Raw genomic sequence first — 18,618 nt, forward strand, 5'->3', positions numbered from 1 at the left:
GTCCTAATTAATGGATCTCCCTTCGGTTATTTTAGATCTTTTAGAGGTCTTCGTCAAGGGGATCCCCTGTCTCCGTTTGTGTTTGTAATGGTTATAGAAGCCTTTAGTGGAATGCTTTCCAAAGGCTAGGCTGTGGGTCTTTTTAGGAGGTTCTTGATTATATATTTTTCTAATTAAATTAATCACCTGTAATTTGCTGATGATAAGCACCTCTTTTTTGATGCAGATGAAGTGATGATACCTTCCCAAATATGGCAATTTGTTCTCTTCTTTTGCAGACTTTTTTGGTTGTAAGGTGGGAACCCTCGCGCTCCATCTTGGTTTGCCTCCGTGTATAGGTAAACCTCCTCTCTACTTGTGAATAATATCTTGGAAAGAGTGGAGAGAGCTTTCCTCCTCTCAAGCATGCCTATTTATTTTTGTCTCTGTTTCATTGTCCCAAATCTGTTATTTCAAAAATGGATAGCATATGTAGGAAATTTTTTTAGCAAGGGAGCAATGGATCGATCCTTCAAGTTTCCTTTGCTCGAGTGGAAGAAAGTGTGCACTCCTTATAATAAAGGGGGGGTGGACATAAAAAAATCTTGAGCTTGTTAATAGGGCTCTCCTAGGCAAATGGAACTGGAGATTTGGGGGTGGAATCTAACAGTCTTTGGAGACAGATCATTGTGGCCAAGTATGTGACGCTTCCCTGGGGCAGTGGACTAATGAATCAGCCTCATGCAGAACATCCCATATTTGGAAAAACATAGCCAGATTAGCCCCGTACGTCTACTCGAATGTCTGCTTCTTGTTTGGAGATAGCATAGGATCAGGTTTTGGCTAGATCTTTGGTGCGGCCAAACTACGCTTGTTGCCTTCCCATCTCTGTTTGCTTTATGTCCTAACCAGAACATAGCTGTTAAGGATTGTTTTTATCATAATGGTCAAGGGGGGATTTGGATCCCTCATTTCAAGAGAAATTTCATCAATGAGGAAATTAGTGAATTTACTTCATTGTTGTCTCTATTGCAGGATGTCTATACTAATCCTGGGGCATAAGATGCCATTTCCTTGAAGCTGTCCAGTTCGATAACTTTCTTGGTCAGGTCCTTCTACAATCACTTGTCCTTTTCGTCTATATCCTCCCCTTGCAGCCACATGAGAGCGATTTGGACTTATGGTACCCTCCAAAGTGGCAGCATTCGGCTGGCTAGCTGGTAGGAATATGATTCTTACGATTGACAATCTTAAAAGAAGAGGTATGGTGTTGCCAAATGTTCGCCTAATGTGCCTCAATGAGGAAGAATCTGTCAATCATCTCTTTGTTCACTGCTAGTTCAGCTCTGCCTTCTAGTGGAGTGTTCTCCACCTTGTGGGTGTTTTCCTGGTCTGCCTTCCTCTCTCAATTAGATCTTTTGTTCTTGGCATGTCGAGTCCGGAGGAGCTTTAGGCAAGAGAAAATGGAGGTGTATCCTGCTAGCGGTCCTCTGGGCAATATGGGTGGAGATAAATAACTGCGTGTTTAGGAATCAAAGCCTCTCTTCGGCTCTAAGGTGCTAGTTATACAGTCTACAATCACCACAAATGATGAGAATATTGGGCAATTAAATGGGGAGCCCACTCATATAATTCATTTGGACCACTTCTTTTAACCATTGATCATATGGTTAGAATTATTTCATAATGCTGTTCCTCCTTGGAGGGAACGCCTATCAAATGTGACCTTCATTTTAGAGAGTTTGGATTGATCATCCAAACTTTTCTTGTTAATCAATACCGTACAAGTGGCCATGCTTAGTTGATCCAGACCATTGACATGATAGGCTAGCCCATGGTGGGCTCCCATAAAATCTTGTGGGTATAGAAGACTAGCCTTCTAACATCGTGCATTTTTCATCAATTGCTGTTTGTGTATTTCCGCTATGAGAAGTATTGCAAACAACAGAAATGGAAATAGGATGTCATTTCCATGGAAATACAACAATTTACCAAACATCCAAATTAATTTCACATTTTCAGTTAAATTCATGGAAATGCCATATTAAAGGATTGACTCTCTGTTTGGCTATTTAGTCCATCCCAAACAGGCCCCTAGAAGTGTTTCATTTCAAATAGAAATGGAGATCACACTTAAGGCCTGTTTGATTAGTGGGAAAAGAAAAGAAAAGAAAAGAAAATGTAATACTTATCCAGTAATGATTTCAATCGGTACTATTGAAACATGAATTTATAGATTCATTTTTAAGCATTGGAAATTACACTTAAGGCCCATTTGATTAGTGGGAAAAACTAAGAAAATGTAATAATTATCCAACAATGATTTTCATGGTACATTATTAAAATATGAATTTATAGATTCATTTTTAAGCGTTTTGTTTGAATAATATGTAAAAAGATTTATATTTATGAGACAATGGTCGTCTAACATCTTATGCACCAGAATTTGACTATATAAAAGGGTTAGAATGTTGTTTGGGATTTATTATTTTGTGCACCAAAATTAATGAAATGTTCCATCATGAAAAAAAAATTCTTCGTTACATTGAATGTCGGTTGTATTTTTCTTTAACTAATCCTATTTGAAGGCCTTTGAAGACCATTGATCAAAGGTCACCATCGTCAATTGGGGAGACTTCGAATATTCCCTGTCCATATCAGGGCCCATCAGATCAATGGTCTGAATTACTGATGTTGAACCCATTTACAGCATCCTACAGTGTGTTGATCATCACACCATCCAATTTCTGATGCCCAAGATCCATATGATTCACAGCTGTTTCTAGGTTCAATCACATGCGGTCCAAACAAAGGGCCAGGAGGTGCATTAGTCCAAGACAGACTGATTTCTTGGAATTGAATGGCCCCATGCCTAAGCCTGGTAAATTACGTGAATGGGGCTATACCCCAAAAGAAAACAATGCCAAACCTAGTCTCAGTCAGAACCTGTTGGGCTGAAAATTCAGTCCCCAAATATGAGGACTGAGTTTGGACCGCTGGCAGGCTATTTGGGGTATTCCCCCACAACCTTTGGATGGGGAGAGCTTTGTATCCATTGACACCTACAATACATTGAAATCAGGCTCTAAAAGGAAAGGTACATGACAGTTCACAGTCTGCAATTTTAGTTCCATGAACAGATGGACGTCGATGATGATAAACCAAAATGTCTCACAGCAATTTGATTATAGATACATTATGAAAATACAGGAATGCAAGAGTTCCAATACATGTATGTTAGGCAAGTACCAGCCCAACAGGTTAAAAAAATTGCGGATAACAACAGCAAAAGACACCTTTTCTACCCAAGTAAAGACACCTTTCCTACCCAAGTAGGCCCCAACTGCAACTCTATGGGACCGTACATCACGATGCAGGCCAAGCCGTAGGAAAGCCATGAGAGAGAGAGCCAGAGAGAATATAAATCACAAGGAGAATGGCTTTGAATACACATCAAAAGTCTCACAGGATGTCAGTTGTGGCTCCTGCAGCAGAGGCAAAACCAGAAATCAGTCTGTAAATAGTTGTGTTAATCATCTACTCAGGATTCAAATCCTACTTAAGAAACCTGCAGTCCTTGAGAATCTCCAAGGTTATACAACAGATTATTTTCACTCTCTATTTATCAAGGGCCCTTTCATGTGTGCAGCAGTAAATTCCCATGCATAACAAAATCATGTGCATAATCCATGCATAAATGCGTGGATGCTCATGCACATACTTAATGCATGCATGCTTAACACTAAGGGATGTATAAGGCATGAATGCCTTGTCCATGCGTACGTAGGCACATGTATTAGGCACAGATGGATGTTTCTTTATTGGGCCTATTGTATGCGGGAATGCATTTTTTTTACAAGTGCACAAATGCATACCATAATATTTTGTGCATGTACATTTGCATATGCACACATGCTAGCATCCACACACATATATCATATATTTGCGTGTAAAGATATGTATAATAACTTATTTGGGTGCTTGTGCTCATGTGATGAGAGCCAATTATAGTTCAAAACCCAAAAACTCAACTCGATGTCCAGCAGAGTCAGATTGAGTCTTCACTTGGCTCAACTTGGTATTTAATAATTAAATAGAAGTATTAAAAACAGTTGTAAATATTTAAATTGTTTGTATTATAAATATTTAAGCTAATTGCAATGAGCCCAGAGGCAGTTGCCAGAGCAGTGGTTACAAGCTATGTTTTCAGAGGAGGTTATAAATTCAATTCTCACTCACTGCATTTATAATTTTTATGACCAGTCATTAAACTGAATGACATGGTTCAAGTCTCCATGAGTAGCGGCAGGTCGACTGAATACTTGAGCTAACTCTACGAGTCCCATGAGCTTGACCAACTCAAACTTAGAAGCAAGTTTTCCCAATGAATCAAGTTCCGAGTCGAGTAAACAAGTTTTAGAACTATGTGCCCATACCTGTCTCAACCCACCACCACCACTGCCTCCTGTTAAAAGCATGGTGAGAAGTGATGTCACTATGCCACCTCCCATTTCATCACCCGCATTGCGGATGGTGGTTCGCATGGCATTCAGTATGCTCCCATATGTAGCTCCATTTCCACGCTCAATTGCCTGGATGAAACAAAAGGTCATGGCACCTGTTGAAGTGACCCTCGATAATGCCTGTTCATATGAATTCAGGAAATTAATTGTCAATAGCCACCACTTAAGAGAATTGCCTAACCTACAGACCATAGAAAAAAGTTAAAAGTTAGATTTTTGGCTTTGATTTTTTGAGTTGTAAAAGTCACTAATACTCGAGAGATTGTCGAATTGGGACTTCACCGAGGTATCGGCAGAGGTCTGATCATCATCACATCCACTAAATGAGATGGCCTCCCCTCCACTAGTTCCCTTCCATGCACCCGATCGAGGGCGATGGTCCTCCCATACATACTGTCCAGTTCTGTACACATAGAAGAAGGCACATATTAGCAAAGAGGGGAAAAAAGTTTTATTGAGTGAAGTACAAGTGTTTGAGAAGATTCAAGCCATTAAATCATTTGACTTAGCAAATACGGGAAGCTAATCTTCCATCACAACAACTTTTGCTTGGTTGCAGCTTTTAAGGAGGTGGTTAAATTGTCGGTTTCTGAAAGGAAAGATTTTAGTTGTAATCATTTGAAAGCTAGCCGGCTGCCTCCTTGGTGGTTGGCAGGCCCCCTTTTGTATTCTTTTCCTGCTTTGCTGTTGCAAACAGGTTCCCCCCCATCCTTCAAAAAAAATCTTCAATCACAACAATTTTCACACATGATATTCGTCCAAATTTCAAAGTTGAAACTACAACTACTTCACCATGTCGGTTCCTGAAATTACTTTCAACCTTGAGTCTTTGTCAAGTTATTTTTTTTTTTTTTTTACACACACACCCCCGCACTCACGCCGTAGTTGGATTTCAACACCTATGGGTACTCAAACCCCAGACCTCTCGTTGAAACTCCTGGAAGTCTACCACCGAGTCAAGGATAAGGACCCCTTCGTTAAGTTACTTGTAGACCTGAAATTGCTGATCTTGTAACCTATTGTTTAAGTTACTTGTAGACCTGAAATTGCTAATCTTGTTACCTAAACCATAACATGCTCTCACTGACCACTCTGTCCATGTATACATGAATATGGGAGGCTGGTGAAGGCTGAAGGCATGAGTTAGATCCATACAACCAAGAGATGATTATTGGAAATTCCAGATAAAAGGTTCCAAAATCCGCAGTGGAAATGATTTAGCCATACCAAAGCAGGGTATGGGAGTTATGACTGTTAAAATTGTAAAAATTAGGAATCTCCTAATCAGAAATTTGGCTACATGTGCATGCATTTATGCATATGCCAAAATAATCTGATATTGCAAGAAACAAACATTTCAAGAAGCCGAACCCGTTCCCATCCTCAAATGGGCCACTATCAACATACCTGAACCCGTTCCCGACCCGACTTGATTCCATCTCTCTCCCAACAAATGGGCCACTATCAACATACCCGAACCCGTTCCCACCCTCAACCTCCACCACCCATCCAGACCCGATTCCATCTCTCCCAACAAATGGGCCACTATCAACATACCCGAACCCGTTCCCACCCTCAACCTCCACCACCCATCCAGACCCGACCTGCCCCAATCCTCTTCCTGCTCACCCAAACCCGACATACCCCGACCCGGTACATGACCTCAAACTCACCCTACTACCCCCCTCTCCCTCAATCCACCCCCTCCCTCGCACTCAGCTTGGTGCGACGATATTTCTCGTGGTGAATTGTCAGATTTCGTTTGTCCGATTCCCAGTCCACCTCTTCCATCCCTTCTTCCCCTGCTACCACCGTCCCTCAGAGTACGGACTGGGTGGACATGGGTCCCATCACCCTTTTCTAGGAACAGATTCTCAGTGACGTTATCATCGCTGAACCTCTTTAGATCTGTGTCGATTTTCCGCCGCAGCAGCAGGATCAACCTCTACCAAGGTCTACGAGAGAGAAAAGCAGAGAAGAAATTTTTGAAGAAATCAGAAATAAAAAATGGATTAGAGACGCAGTGGGATGCGTGGGTCGATCTCTGGGCCTCTCCTTCGGCAACAGAATTGAAGACTATAATGGTCTTTTCCAATTTATCGAGAATAGGGGCAGGCCTCTTCCAGCGCCAAAGACTCCGGTCAAATAAGTCACCCGCTCTACTAGCAACCGCGAACTCCTTAGGCTTCATCCATCTCCGATCTCAGCTCCCATATCTACGGTTAGACGCAGTCGCAAGGGTCCTCGGGGCAGCTCAGTTCCCCAATGATTATTCTCTCTTGGAATGTAAGGCGTATCGGCTCTAAGCAGAAACGGAGTTTGATCAAGCGTTTTATCAGGCGCAAGAATCCGGACGTCATATGTCTTCAGGAAACCAAGGTCCCTGTTTTCTCGGACTCTCTTCTGTCTACAATTTGGGGGGTCCATGACGAGAAGTTCATCTCGTTGGACGTCATTGGTTCGTCAAGAGCTATCTTTATCGCCTGGAAATCCTCCAGTTGGGAACTTCTCTTTTCCCTATCGAGATCCTTCTCGAAAGCTGTCGTCCTTCAAGATAAGTCTTCGCACTTTACATGTATTATTATCACTGTTTACGGTCCTAACGATGATTCCTTAAGGCCATCCTTTTGGGATGAGCTGTCTGCCATTAGACAATCCTTTTTAGGGCCCTGTTGTTACGCTGGTGACTTTAATGTCACTCGCTACGCGGAAGAGCACTCTCGCACTCGGAGATTAAGCCAGGCGATGCAATCCTTCTCTCATAGGATTCAAGAGCAGGAGCTTGTGGATCTGCCAATGGCTGGCGCCAAATTCACTTGGACCAACGGAAGAAAATCCCAAATTCAATCGAGGCTCAACAGATTTCTCCTTTCAACGGACTGGATTGAGGAATTTCCCATGGCCAATCAATCAGCTCTCCCTAGAGCGACATCCGATCACTGCCCTATCCTCCTCTCCTTCCTGGATGTCAACTGGGGCTCCAAGCCATTCAAATTTAACTCCTCTTGGCTTCTCATCGACGGATTCAAGCAAAAGGTCATGGACTGGTCGCTTTCCTCTCAGGTTGAAGGCTTCGCGGGTCACTGCCTGATCAGTAAGCTTAAAGCTCTCAAGGAAAATATTAAAGTTTGGAAGTCAGAGGAACTTCGGAAAAGACAGTTCGAAACTGAGGCCTTATTTGCTGAGCTACAACGTATCGACTCTTCGGTTGAAGGCATTGATATCCCCTCGGATACTCTCCTTCAACGCATTCAGATCATCCAATCTTTGTCGTCCAGATCTCTGGAAGATGAACGGTATTGGAAATTGAAATCAAGAGCTAGGTGGGTTTTGGAAGGAGATAGGAATACAAAATATTTCCACTACCTAGCCAACATGAGGGCTTGGGGAAAAACCACTATCTCTATCGAAATTGATGGCAGACTAATCGACGACTGTGATCAGATTTCTGACCAAGCAGTTGCTCACTTCAAATCTATCCTCTCTTCTGAAGGATGGTCCAGGCCTCAATTGGACGGGATTCTCTTTCAATCCCTCCTGAGGGCGGACGTGGACTTTCTCGAGGCCCCTTTTTTTGAGGAAGAAGCGAAGGCGGCTATAAATGCAATGGAAGGCGACAAATCCCCTGGCACTGATGGATTCCCCATCTCCTTCTTTCAGCAATTCTGGGACACCGTCCGCCCTGATGTCATGCAATTTCTGAATGAATTCCATTCTACGGGCAAATTATCCAAGGGTGTCGGTGCTTCCTTTCTGGCCCCCATTCCTAAAGTAGCTGGCGCCAATTCTTTCTCGGATTTCAGACTGATTAGTTTGATAAGTGGCCCATATAAAATCTCGGCTAAAACATTGTCTATCAGACTCTCCGCTGTCATCGGGAAACTAATCTCCAAGTATCAGAACACCTTCATAAAAGGCAGGCAGATCATCGATGGTGCTCTCATCGCCAAAGAAATCCTCCATTCTTGCCACAGCTCGAGGAAGAAGAGTATTTTCTGCAAATTGGATTTGGAGAAAGCATACGATCACGTGGACTGGGGATTCCTTCATTATATGCTCCTCCGTATGGGTTTTGGATGGAAATGGAGACGGTGGATTCAATCCTGCTTTGAATCGGCCCACTTCTCTGTCCTCCTAAATGGCGTCCCCAAAGGCTTCTTCCCTAGCTCCAGAGGTCTTCGACAAGTAGACCCCCTTTCACCCCTCCTATTCCTGCTGATTGCCGAGGCCCTCTCTCAAATTCTCCTAAACGGTCAGCGCGCAGGTCTCTTCAACGGTATATCTATGCCAGGAGTTCAGATTCCCATCTTCCACATCCAATTTGCCGATGACACCCTCATCATTATAGAGGCAGACTCTGATTCCATCATCAACCTCCACACAGCTCTTAGATGTTTTCAGGCAGTCTCAGGCCTTAGCATAAATATGTCCAAATCTTAGATTTATGGGGTGAACATCTCGGATCTTGACCTGTCCTCCTACGCTGAATCCTTGGGCTGCAAATCGGCTTCCTTTCCGACGACTTTTGTTGGCCTGCCTCTAGCTATTGTCTCTCCACCCAAATCGATGTGGTACAATGTCGTTGAAAAAATTCAAAAAGAGCTTGCGTCGCGGAAAGGCAGATACCTGACAATGGGGGGCAGGCTTACCCTTATCAAAGCAGCTTTATCCAACATTCCCATCTATTTCATGTCTCTTCTCCAATGCCCGCCCTCAATTCTGCTTCAGATCGATAAATTGAGAAGAGACTTTCTGTGGTGCGGAAAGGATAATCACAAGAAATTCCATCTCCTTGATTTGCAGGAAGTCTGCTCCCACTTTCGTGACGGTGGTGCGAGCATTAAAAAGCTGAAAATTATGAACAAGGCCCTCTTGGGCAAATGGTCTTGGAGACTGGCATCGGATCAGGATGCTTTATGGTGCAAGATCGTTAAAGGCAAATACGGTCACTCACCAGGAGGATGGTGGACTAGGGACTCGACAGCTTATAGAGCTTCACACATTTGGAGGGATGTTCTACGATCCAAAAAACACGTTCTCCATAATGTTGCTTTCACCCTCAGTAATGGTTCAGTGATTCGCTTCTGGGAGGACACCTGGCTGGGAGAGTCTACGCTGAAAGACAGGTTCCAATCAATTTACCGCCTCTCGACCCTATTTTATTCCATTTCTTCTTCGGGTACTGTCTAGGACATCCTCATACGCAGGAACCTACACGATTGGGAGATTAGTGATTATGCTCATCTGCTAGAATGCCTATCCACTGCCTCCCCAATTCCGGAGGAGACTGATAGCATCATCTGGACTAAGGAAAAATCTTGTCGATTCTCGATGAAGTCGTTTTATGAGGTTATTGACAAAAACAATCCCTTCGTCCCCCCCCCCCCCCAAATTTCTCTGTTTCGTGTGGCTTGCATCTAAGAATCGGATTCTCACAATCGATAATCTGAAAAGGAAAGGCATGCAACTGCCTAATATCTGCCTTTGTTGCATGAACAGTAAGGAATCTGTTGACCATCTGCTTGTTCACTGTCCGTTCATCTCCCTCATCTGGGTCGATTTTTTCAACAGATTCAACTTCAACGGGTGTCTTCCGGTCTCTGCTTTTCAGCTTCTGGCTTTCTAGAATGGGATCAATTTGGGCAAAACAAGAACACGAGTTTGGAGATTGGCAATCGTCGCAATCTGGTGGACTGTTTAGATGGAGAGGAATAACAGATGTTTCAATAACACTCATTCCTTGCCTCAATTAGTGGCCTCTAGTGCGAAATATCTCATCATAGAATGGGCCGCCACTGTCTCCCATCTTAAGGATTTTGACTTTATGTTTTTAGGCTCTTAGTTTTCCTTTTCTTTGTTGCTTTCTGCCACCTCGGCAGCCTCCTTTGTACTTCTTTCTTTTTTAATCTAATTCGCCTTTTTAAATAAATTAAAAAAAAAAAAAGAAAAAACATTTCAAGAAGCCACAACCACATACACACTTTGCTAGGCATGCATTTATATATATATATATATATATATATATATATATATATATATATATATATATATATATATATATATTTGAAATGCAGGAGAGAGTTGAATATTATCATGTATCTATCTAGAATAACTGACAGTAAATTCCAGAAGTCACAAGTTCAAATGCTTTCTATGCGGATCAACAGAATGGTTATCATGTAGACACTATGAATCGATCTAGTTCTTCCACCTAGCTAAATAAGGTCCTCATATTACATTCTTGATAACTTTCCATATTTAATCAAGCCCTCCCCAACATCTTGCATCTAAACTCCATGGCGCAACCCAACACCATTTTCACATCTCCTCATAGCGACAAGGCTTTCCAGGAAAAGAAAAGAAAAGAAAGGAAAAGAATTCCAAGTCCTTGTTTAAGTGGACCACATCGTTAAGTAAAAGAAAAGAGATCGACTGACAACTCATGAAGGATAAGCGACACTCCAATCAACTTGATGGGTCACGCTTATTAAGAGAAGTCCAAAGAACAGTATGCTGGAGCCTATTAAGAAGAAAGAGGCATTTTACCTTTACAGATACAATGGATAAGTATGTTCTTGGATCCAATTGAGCAAGCATTTTGACAAATGAGAGCTAAATGATTTTATATATATATATATATCTATGTATCAAGATGACTTCAGAAGAACACCAAAGCCAGTAAAAACTCTTTTCTGAGGAAACATAAAAACAAATGGACTCTGGAAATCATAAATATGAACAATTGAGGAAAACAAGTTATTTATTTATTTATATAATTGATAAAACAGAACAAAATTTTGCTATCTGCTTGCTAGAAAAAAAGAAGAAGTATGAGGTCACTGACCTGTTCATTCTGCAGAGAAATGGTAAATCTAGTACGGTGCCACTGTGGCAAGCATCTATAATTGCATGAAGCCTCGCCCCAAGAGGGAGCGGTCGGACAATTGTTGCATTGATTTCATCATCGACAATCATACCGTGTGTTTCAAAGTCCAACGGACAAAGAGTTTCATCATATCCATCGACTTCATCTCCATTATAGTTCCGCTGATTTGATCCATGGCCAGAATAGTGGAATACTAATGAATCTCCAGGTTGACAACCTTGTATGAGCCAAAATAATGCCATCCGCAGGTTGTGTTTTGTTGGGATCCTGAATGGATCAGTTTCTTCTTCTGCACATCAACTTCCAGAAAATTATGATATTAGAACTGGTTAGAAAGTAAGTGGAATAAGAAAAGAAAATATCCAAGACATTGATGGCGCTTTTAACCAAGTACGGGCATATAAGTAAGACCATTTTCGCTTTATATTACCAGGGAGAGAAATCCTGGTTTTGGAAATCGAATCTGTTAAGTCGGATTGCCAAAACTGATGTCACTAGGACAAGTTGCGCTGAAATCAGTCTGAATCCTTGACTTACATCGTCCCCCTTCATTATATATCCGTCATTGCGACTACTCGATACTGATGAGTCACAATGAGTGACTGGTTCAAAATGAACAGGTCATGGGCTGAATCAGTCAAGTCGGAACAAGTTAAAAGGGACATGTTAGATTTGGACCTCTTTTCTGAATTGGGACACTGAATCGTCTCTAGGGCTGATACGGGACATGGACAAATCGACTCAATATCAGATGATTTGATTGGGCTTCCCAATCCCTAGATCTAGCTCCAAATAGATTATTACCAGAACCTCATTAGTATTATAAATAATTATAAAATAAAAAACAGGTTTGAGATTTAGTGTCTGTTTTCTGCAGTAGTATTATCCAAGGAAGAACAACACTCAATACTCGAAGTACAATGAAAATGAAACACACATGCAACACACAATCGGAATTGCAGACTACGTGAGACCACCTTAGATTATATGCACAACAGGACAAGACTTCAGAAATATAAGCTTGAATTCTTCAAAACTTTTATTAGCTCAACCAATAACGACCTTTCAAGAACTATTTCGTTTCAAGACACGCTTAACCTTCAGCAATTTCAAGATTCTAAAAGAATGAAAGATACTGAAGGAACTCAATTCAAGGGACCAAAAGCTCATAAATGGTAATCATTAGATATCTGGAAAATTGCCAAAAACATGGACAGATTTCGATGCCAAGGATAAGACCTTTTCAAAATTCTGTCGACAGCAAATTTCTTATTTGAATAATAAAAACTTAAAACAAATTGCATATCAACATTCCAAGTAAAACTAGATAAATAGATCATAATACATTAATTTACAGAAAGGTATGATAAATAGCTGGAGTTCTGCACTAAGACTGAGTCCTAAATAACTTAAATATCATTGTCTAGAACTGGATACTAGATAATTAGTTTACAAACTTTAGACAAATGAAAGGGGGGCGGGGAGAAAGGCTTTGTGACAGATAAACTCCACCTGCTACAAACCACCACCTAGTCCCAAGCCCGGCTAAATAGGGAGGGTTGATGTTAGGTGGCAGCCTGCTGCGAAATGCTTGCCAATCAATCATGGAAGACAGCCTCAAATAGCTAAGACAAGGCTATGATGATGGTGTTGGTGATGATATTCCACAGCTAAGTATGCCATATAGATTCCGAAGAAAGAATTCACCCAAAGAGTTCAAAGGTATGTTCCAATCAGTGTTCAAAATATTATTTCCTTTTACCCAAAAAGTATCAATCCTTGGGGCATATGGTACAACTGATACATTCAGTACATCCAATCTGGAGACACTCTTTAGTTAAAAATTTAAAAAAAAATAAAAAATCCAGGAGAACGAGAAAAATGAAAAAGAAAATTTGGAATTTTAGTTGAGATAATGAAAGGTTATTGATATCGGCACCCACCGCAATGATAAATACATCCTTTAATTTCCAATTTTTGGTAAGCAATGGTATAACTTACACCTATGGGCTTCTGTATCACTGAAAGTCGAAAGGGTGATTGTGAATGGTGGCTCCTAACTAAAACTCCATACATGCATATTAGAATTGTTTTCCTCAGTAAAGTAAGGAATGCAACCCCTTGAAGGCAAGAAATGAACTAGTCCAAAGTCCAATGTGACTCATCCAAGTCCAACCCGACTTGGACACATGGTATTAAAAAATGGTTATGTTACGGCCATTATGTAACAGTAATGATGGTGACCGTTATGCAATATGGTCCGCAATACCCGATTTTGAATTTTTAAAAAAGGCCTGTAATAGCCATAACAGGCCAATATGAGGCCATAATGGACCAATAAAGGCCCATAGAGGGCTGATACAAGGCCGATACATTTTTTTTTCTTTAAAAAAATTGACCATTACAGGGCCATAATGGCTATTACAGTGTTACGAGTTACGACCCATATTGCAACAGCCATAAGGCTAGCCATTACAGCCACCAATACCGTTATTGAATACCTTGCTCAGACTTGATCCAGTCCAATCCAGTTTAGCATCATGACTCGGGATTGAGAATAAAGTGTAACCAAGCTCAACTCGACTGATTCACCCAAAGATTGGCCTAGTCTTGATTCAACTCAAGAGAAAACGAGTCTGTTCGAGTCACTAGATAAAAATTTTAAAATAATAATAATAATAAATCCATGTTTGAAGGTGATAAAAGTGTAGAATGGCGAAAGAAGGTGACAAAATAGTATAGAATGGATAAAAGTTTATACATGGGACACTTTCGATTCTCTACTCATAAGTTGTACCACTATGGGAATGTATTACATTCTATAGATAAAATGCATTTTCTTTTGAACAGCCTCAATAAAATACATAACATTTTGATATTTTTAACACTGACTCCAAGAAAACAGCGAACAAATGACTTATACAGAATATGACGAGATGTATACAATTGCACCAATGAAGACAGTGGGAAGCTATTGAAACTGCAGGGTTGTTTAGATTGTGTGAGCCACTAATCATGATTTCTCAAAACTGTAAGCTCGTTTAGATTGTGTGAGCCGCTAATCATGATTTCTCAAAACATGATAAAGTCAGTAATTGACCATATGGAAGACTGCAATGCAATAGTTGGTCAACGATTACCAAACACTGTAAGAGCTTTCTTAAGCCCATGGGCAGGTCTAAAATCCGGCCCTTGCAACAGGTAGGCCCCACCATATAAATGACCCAGCCCAAAAAAGTCAATCCAGCTGATTCAGCAGGCAGCTAATGTACGTTGAATGTGAAATGTTGGCAATTTGTTTTCCTACGACCACAGGCAGGTCTGTAAATCTGGCCCGTACAATAGGTGGGCTATGCCATGCAAATGACCCAGCCCAAAAAGTCAAGCAATTCATTGGCGGATCATTTCCATACGTCGAATGTGGACTGTTGGCATTCATTTTCCTAAGAACAAACACAGGTCTACATATGGCCAGTTGGGTCATGTAAGAAATCTGACCAGTGCAACAGGTCATTTGCAGGTCACATGTGTATGTTCAATATGGACTGTTGGTAATTTGTTATCCTAGGCCCACAGGCAGGTCTACACATGTCCAATCTGGCATGCATGCAAGAAATCTGAACCGTGCAACATGTGGGATCCACAGTATAACTGACCTGGCTCAAAAAGTCAAGCTGGCCAATTCATCAGGCACATCAAGTGTGTATGTTGAATGTGGATTGTTGGCAATTCATTTTTCCTAAGCCCGCACGCAGGTCTACGTATGGCCAATCTAGCGCTTGGGAAATCTGACCCTTGCAGCAGGTGGGCCCCACCATGTAAATATCCCAGCCCAAAATCCAACCCATTCAATTCATCAAGCAGGTCATATGTGTATGCTGAATGTGGACTGTTGGCAACTTGTTTTTAACCATCTTTTTTTCGTTTCTTTTTTCACACACTGTGTATTGCTAACTCCAAAAGAGAATGCAAATAGATCAAAGAAAAAAAGAAAGAAATTGTGGGGAAAAACCTATTAATCCTTAGGGCCAAATGCTACAAACTGCGAAAAAAACCCTCTCCAAATCTTCCACCAAATAAAACCAAAAAAAGAAATATGAAAACCGAATTTTTATTACATAATCAAAACAATAATGCATTACACCTCCATAACAGCTTTAAAACCAAAAGGAGAAGCCTAATAATAGAAAATGACCAAACTGCCCCTAAATCCTGTCACTACCATATGGGCCTTATATAAGCAATGCATATCTCACTCAAACGGCCCCGGAATTGCATGATCATAGGTTCGTTTGAAAGCTTACTCAATAGGCTATCAATCGGGACTAATTTTGTGTCAGCCGGACATTGTTTGGTGCCCCAAAAGTGGCCCACCAAGAAATTGACTAAAATACAAAAGAGAATTTATCAACTACACCATGACTAAATCTCACCCTAAAGATTGATTAAATAAGTAAAACCTATGAAATTGATGACCATATGATTGATCCCATGATGATTTGAATAAAACTTCTTTGATGTTCTATTTCTTTCCTTTGAAAGAGGACTTGGAGAGGCAAGCTTGATGACCGGTTAGATGGATTAACGATCAACTTAAATTATAAGGCCCATGGGATCAACCATGTGGTTAATTGGTTATCAATTTTATTTATTTAATTAGTCTTTAGGGTGAGACTAAGTCATGATTTAGTTAATAAATTCTCCTATGGATTTTTGTCACTTTCTTAGCGGACCATTTTTGGGGCACCAAAATATGCTCGACACAAAATTGGTCCATTTGATAACTTATCGAGTAAGCTTTCAAGTGAGCCCAAGTCAAAGATGTTTCGTTCTGACGGAGAGAGAACAGCAAGGCACTGTCAAGTGGACTGATCCGGGATTCGGAATGAATGCTGTTTCGGGGTGAGTTTTGGCCCATTTACATAAGGCTCATATAGTAGTGACAGGATTGAGGAGCAGTTAAGTTATTTTATATTATTATGATTTTCATTTTGGTGGTGAGATAGGCCCAAGCATGTATAAGGTTATGTTTTGGAGGTGTAATGCATTGGTATTATGATTATGCAATAAAATTTCAATTTTCATGTTTCTTTTTCTTTTCTTTTCTTTTTTCTAAAAAAAAAAAATCGGTAGAAGATTTGGAGAGGGTTTTTTTTTTTTTTTTTTTAATCCAATTTCTAGTATTTGGCTATAGGATTGTTGGGTTCCTCGCCAAAATCTTTCTTCTTTTCTTTAATATATTTGCATCCCCTCTTGGAGTTTGAATTACCGCAAGCCAAGTCATGTTTGTGGCAGGATCCAACTAAAGTGCAGCTCGGATTTCCCACACACTCAGGCATAGATGTGTGTAAACCAAAAGAAGAAAACAGATTCATCAACACCACAAAATCCACGCCATCAACAGTGCAAAACCAAAACATGCAATGATTGACATCTAAATCGACCTAACGACCAAACGGATTGATGAAACAGCATGCAATTCAAACCGACGGGTGAGATGGGGCCATACCGGTGAGCATGATGATAGATGATTTTGGGGGGGAGCGGATTAGGTATTACCTAGGTAAAATGGGTGCTACCCTAACCATGAGGGGCCCGCCTTGATGAATGTACTGTATATCCACACTGTCCATCCATTTTCCCAGCTCATTTTAGACGTGATCCCAAAACTTAAGCAGATCCAAATCTCAGGTGGACCACATCACTGGAAACTGTGTTGATTGACCATTAGGGGTTGTTTGGGTGCCTGAAAATGGGGCTAACTGTAAATGATTTACAGATAAATGGTTTACCGTCTGTGTTTGGATGCTGAAAAACTTCCTGTAAATGATTTACATGCTGTAAATCAATTACAGCTTTCAGCCCCATTTGATTTGCAGGTAAAAAGCTGTGATTTCATTTAAAGGGTCTCCATTTACAGCCTGATGGCTATAAATGGAAACGTTAGCTCTCTATTTACAGGAATTAAACAATTTACAGGCTATCCAAACACAGACAGTCATTTGCGTGTAAATCATTTACAGCTTGCAGCCAAACAGGACAGGCTGTAAATGATTTACATTTAAACCATTTAAAAGCATCCAAACGATCCCTTAAAAACTTATTGTGCGCCATAAAAGTTTTGGATCAAGCTGATCTTCGTATTTTCCGCATCATCCACTTCTGTTTGACCTTATCAACAGGTTGGATGGCAAATAAACATTATAGTGGACCCTATGTGGGCCCTAGGTAGTTTTTAATGGTGGGTATTCAATCACCGCTGTTTCCTGTGGTGTGGTCCACCTGAGATTTGGATCTGCTTACTTTTTGGAACCACATCCTAAAATGATCTGGAAAAACGGATGGACGGTGTGGATATATAACACATTCATCAAGGTGGGCCCCAGAGCCAGCGCAACACCCATTAACTGTTACCCGGGTAACACCTGATCCGACTCGGTTGAGAACAAGAAAACAGATTCATCAACACCACAAAATCCACGCCATCAGCAATGCGAAACCAAAACATGAAACGATTGACATCTAAAGCGACCTAACGACCGAACGGATCGATGAAACAAAGCGCGATCCGAACCGACGGGTGAGATGGGTCCGTACCAGTGAGCATGATGATGGATGATTCCGGGAACTTGAAACGGTTGACGAGGAGGTGGCGCATGCACTTGGCGTCGTTGATGCAGCCCTTGAGCTCGTGCCGGGAGTACCGGTACGATATGCCGCAGATCACGGCCTTCTTGCGGCCGTGTACGGCCGGGGGAGGGCCCCGAGGGGCGTGGTTGTAAGGGGAGGGAGGTGGGAAATGGGGAGGGGCATTGCTGTAAATATGGGAAGGAGAAGGAGCGATATCGCGAGATTCAGCGATTCGGGTGATGGCTTGGCATACGGCGCATCTTATCGATTTGGCGCCGGGAGGAAGCTGCAGCGGGGTTTGACAGTTGGAGCAGTTCACCAGCATCAACATGGCTATCAGGAGGGGTAGAGGCTGTAAATTTGGGGAAGGGGAGGGTGATTTGCAGAGGAGGAGATTTCAACGTTAAGGGGTATGTGGGAGAGACAGTAAGATTTGCAGAGGAGGAGATTTCAACGTTGAGGGGTATGAGATTTGCAGAGGAGGAGATTTCAACGTTGAGGGGTATGTGGGAGAGAAAGTGAGATTTGCAGAGGAGGAGATTTCAACATTGAGGGGCCGGTGAGAGAGGTTTTGAAAGAGAAGGGAGTCTTTGTTTTTAG

General features: G+C 41.4%; 1 protein-coding gene across 1 annotated transcript; it reads right to left on the reverse strand.

Moving 5' to 3' along the window:
* Positions 1 to 3,298: 3,298 nt before the first annotated feature.
* On the reverse strand, positions 3,299 to 18,349 carry LOC131233695 (metacaspase-1-like). Its single transcript, XM_058230483.1, has 5 exons — positions 17,986 to 18,349; positions 11,347 to 11,677; positions 4,785 to 4,905; positions 4,416 to 4,622; positions 3,299 to 3,464 (listed from the first exon to the last, which is right to left on the reverse strand). Exons 1-5 carry the CDS (start codon positions 18,347 to 18,349, stop codon positions 3,405 to 3,407), a joined length of 1,083 nt encoding a protein of 360 aa, XP_058086466.1. The 3' UTR covers positions 3,299 to 3,404.
* Positions 18,350 to 18,618: the final 269 nt, after the last annotated feature.

The sequence above is a fragment of the Magnolia sinica genome, chromosome 18 (assembly GCF_029962835.1).
Source record: "Magnolia sinica isolate HGM2019 chromosome 18, MsV1, whole genome shotgun sequence".
In the NCBI taxonomy this organism is placed as follows: domain Eukaryota; kingdom Viridiplantae; phylum Streptophyta; class Magnoliopsida; order Magnoliales; family Magnoliaceae; genus Magnolia; species Magnolia sinica.

Coding starts and splice junctions, on each gene's coding strand:
- LOC131233695 (XM_058230483.1), bottom strand. CDS start 18,349: ATGTTGATGCTGGTGAACTGCTCCAACTGTCAAACCCCGCTGCAGCTT. Junction 11,678..17,985: donor ATCCATCATCATGCTCACTG/GTACGGACCCAT, acceptor GTTGATGTGCAG/AAGAAGAAACTGATCCATTC. Junction 3,465..4,415: donor GTGGTGGTGGGTTGAGACAG/GTATGGGCACAT, acceptor CCTCTGCTGCAG/GAGCCACAACTGACATCCTG.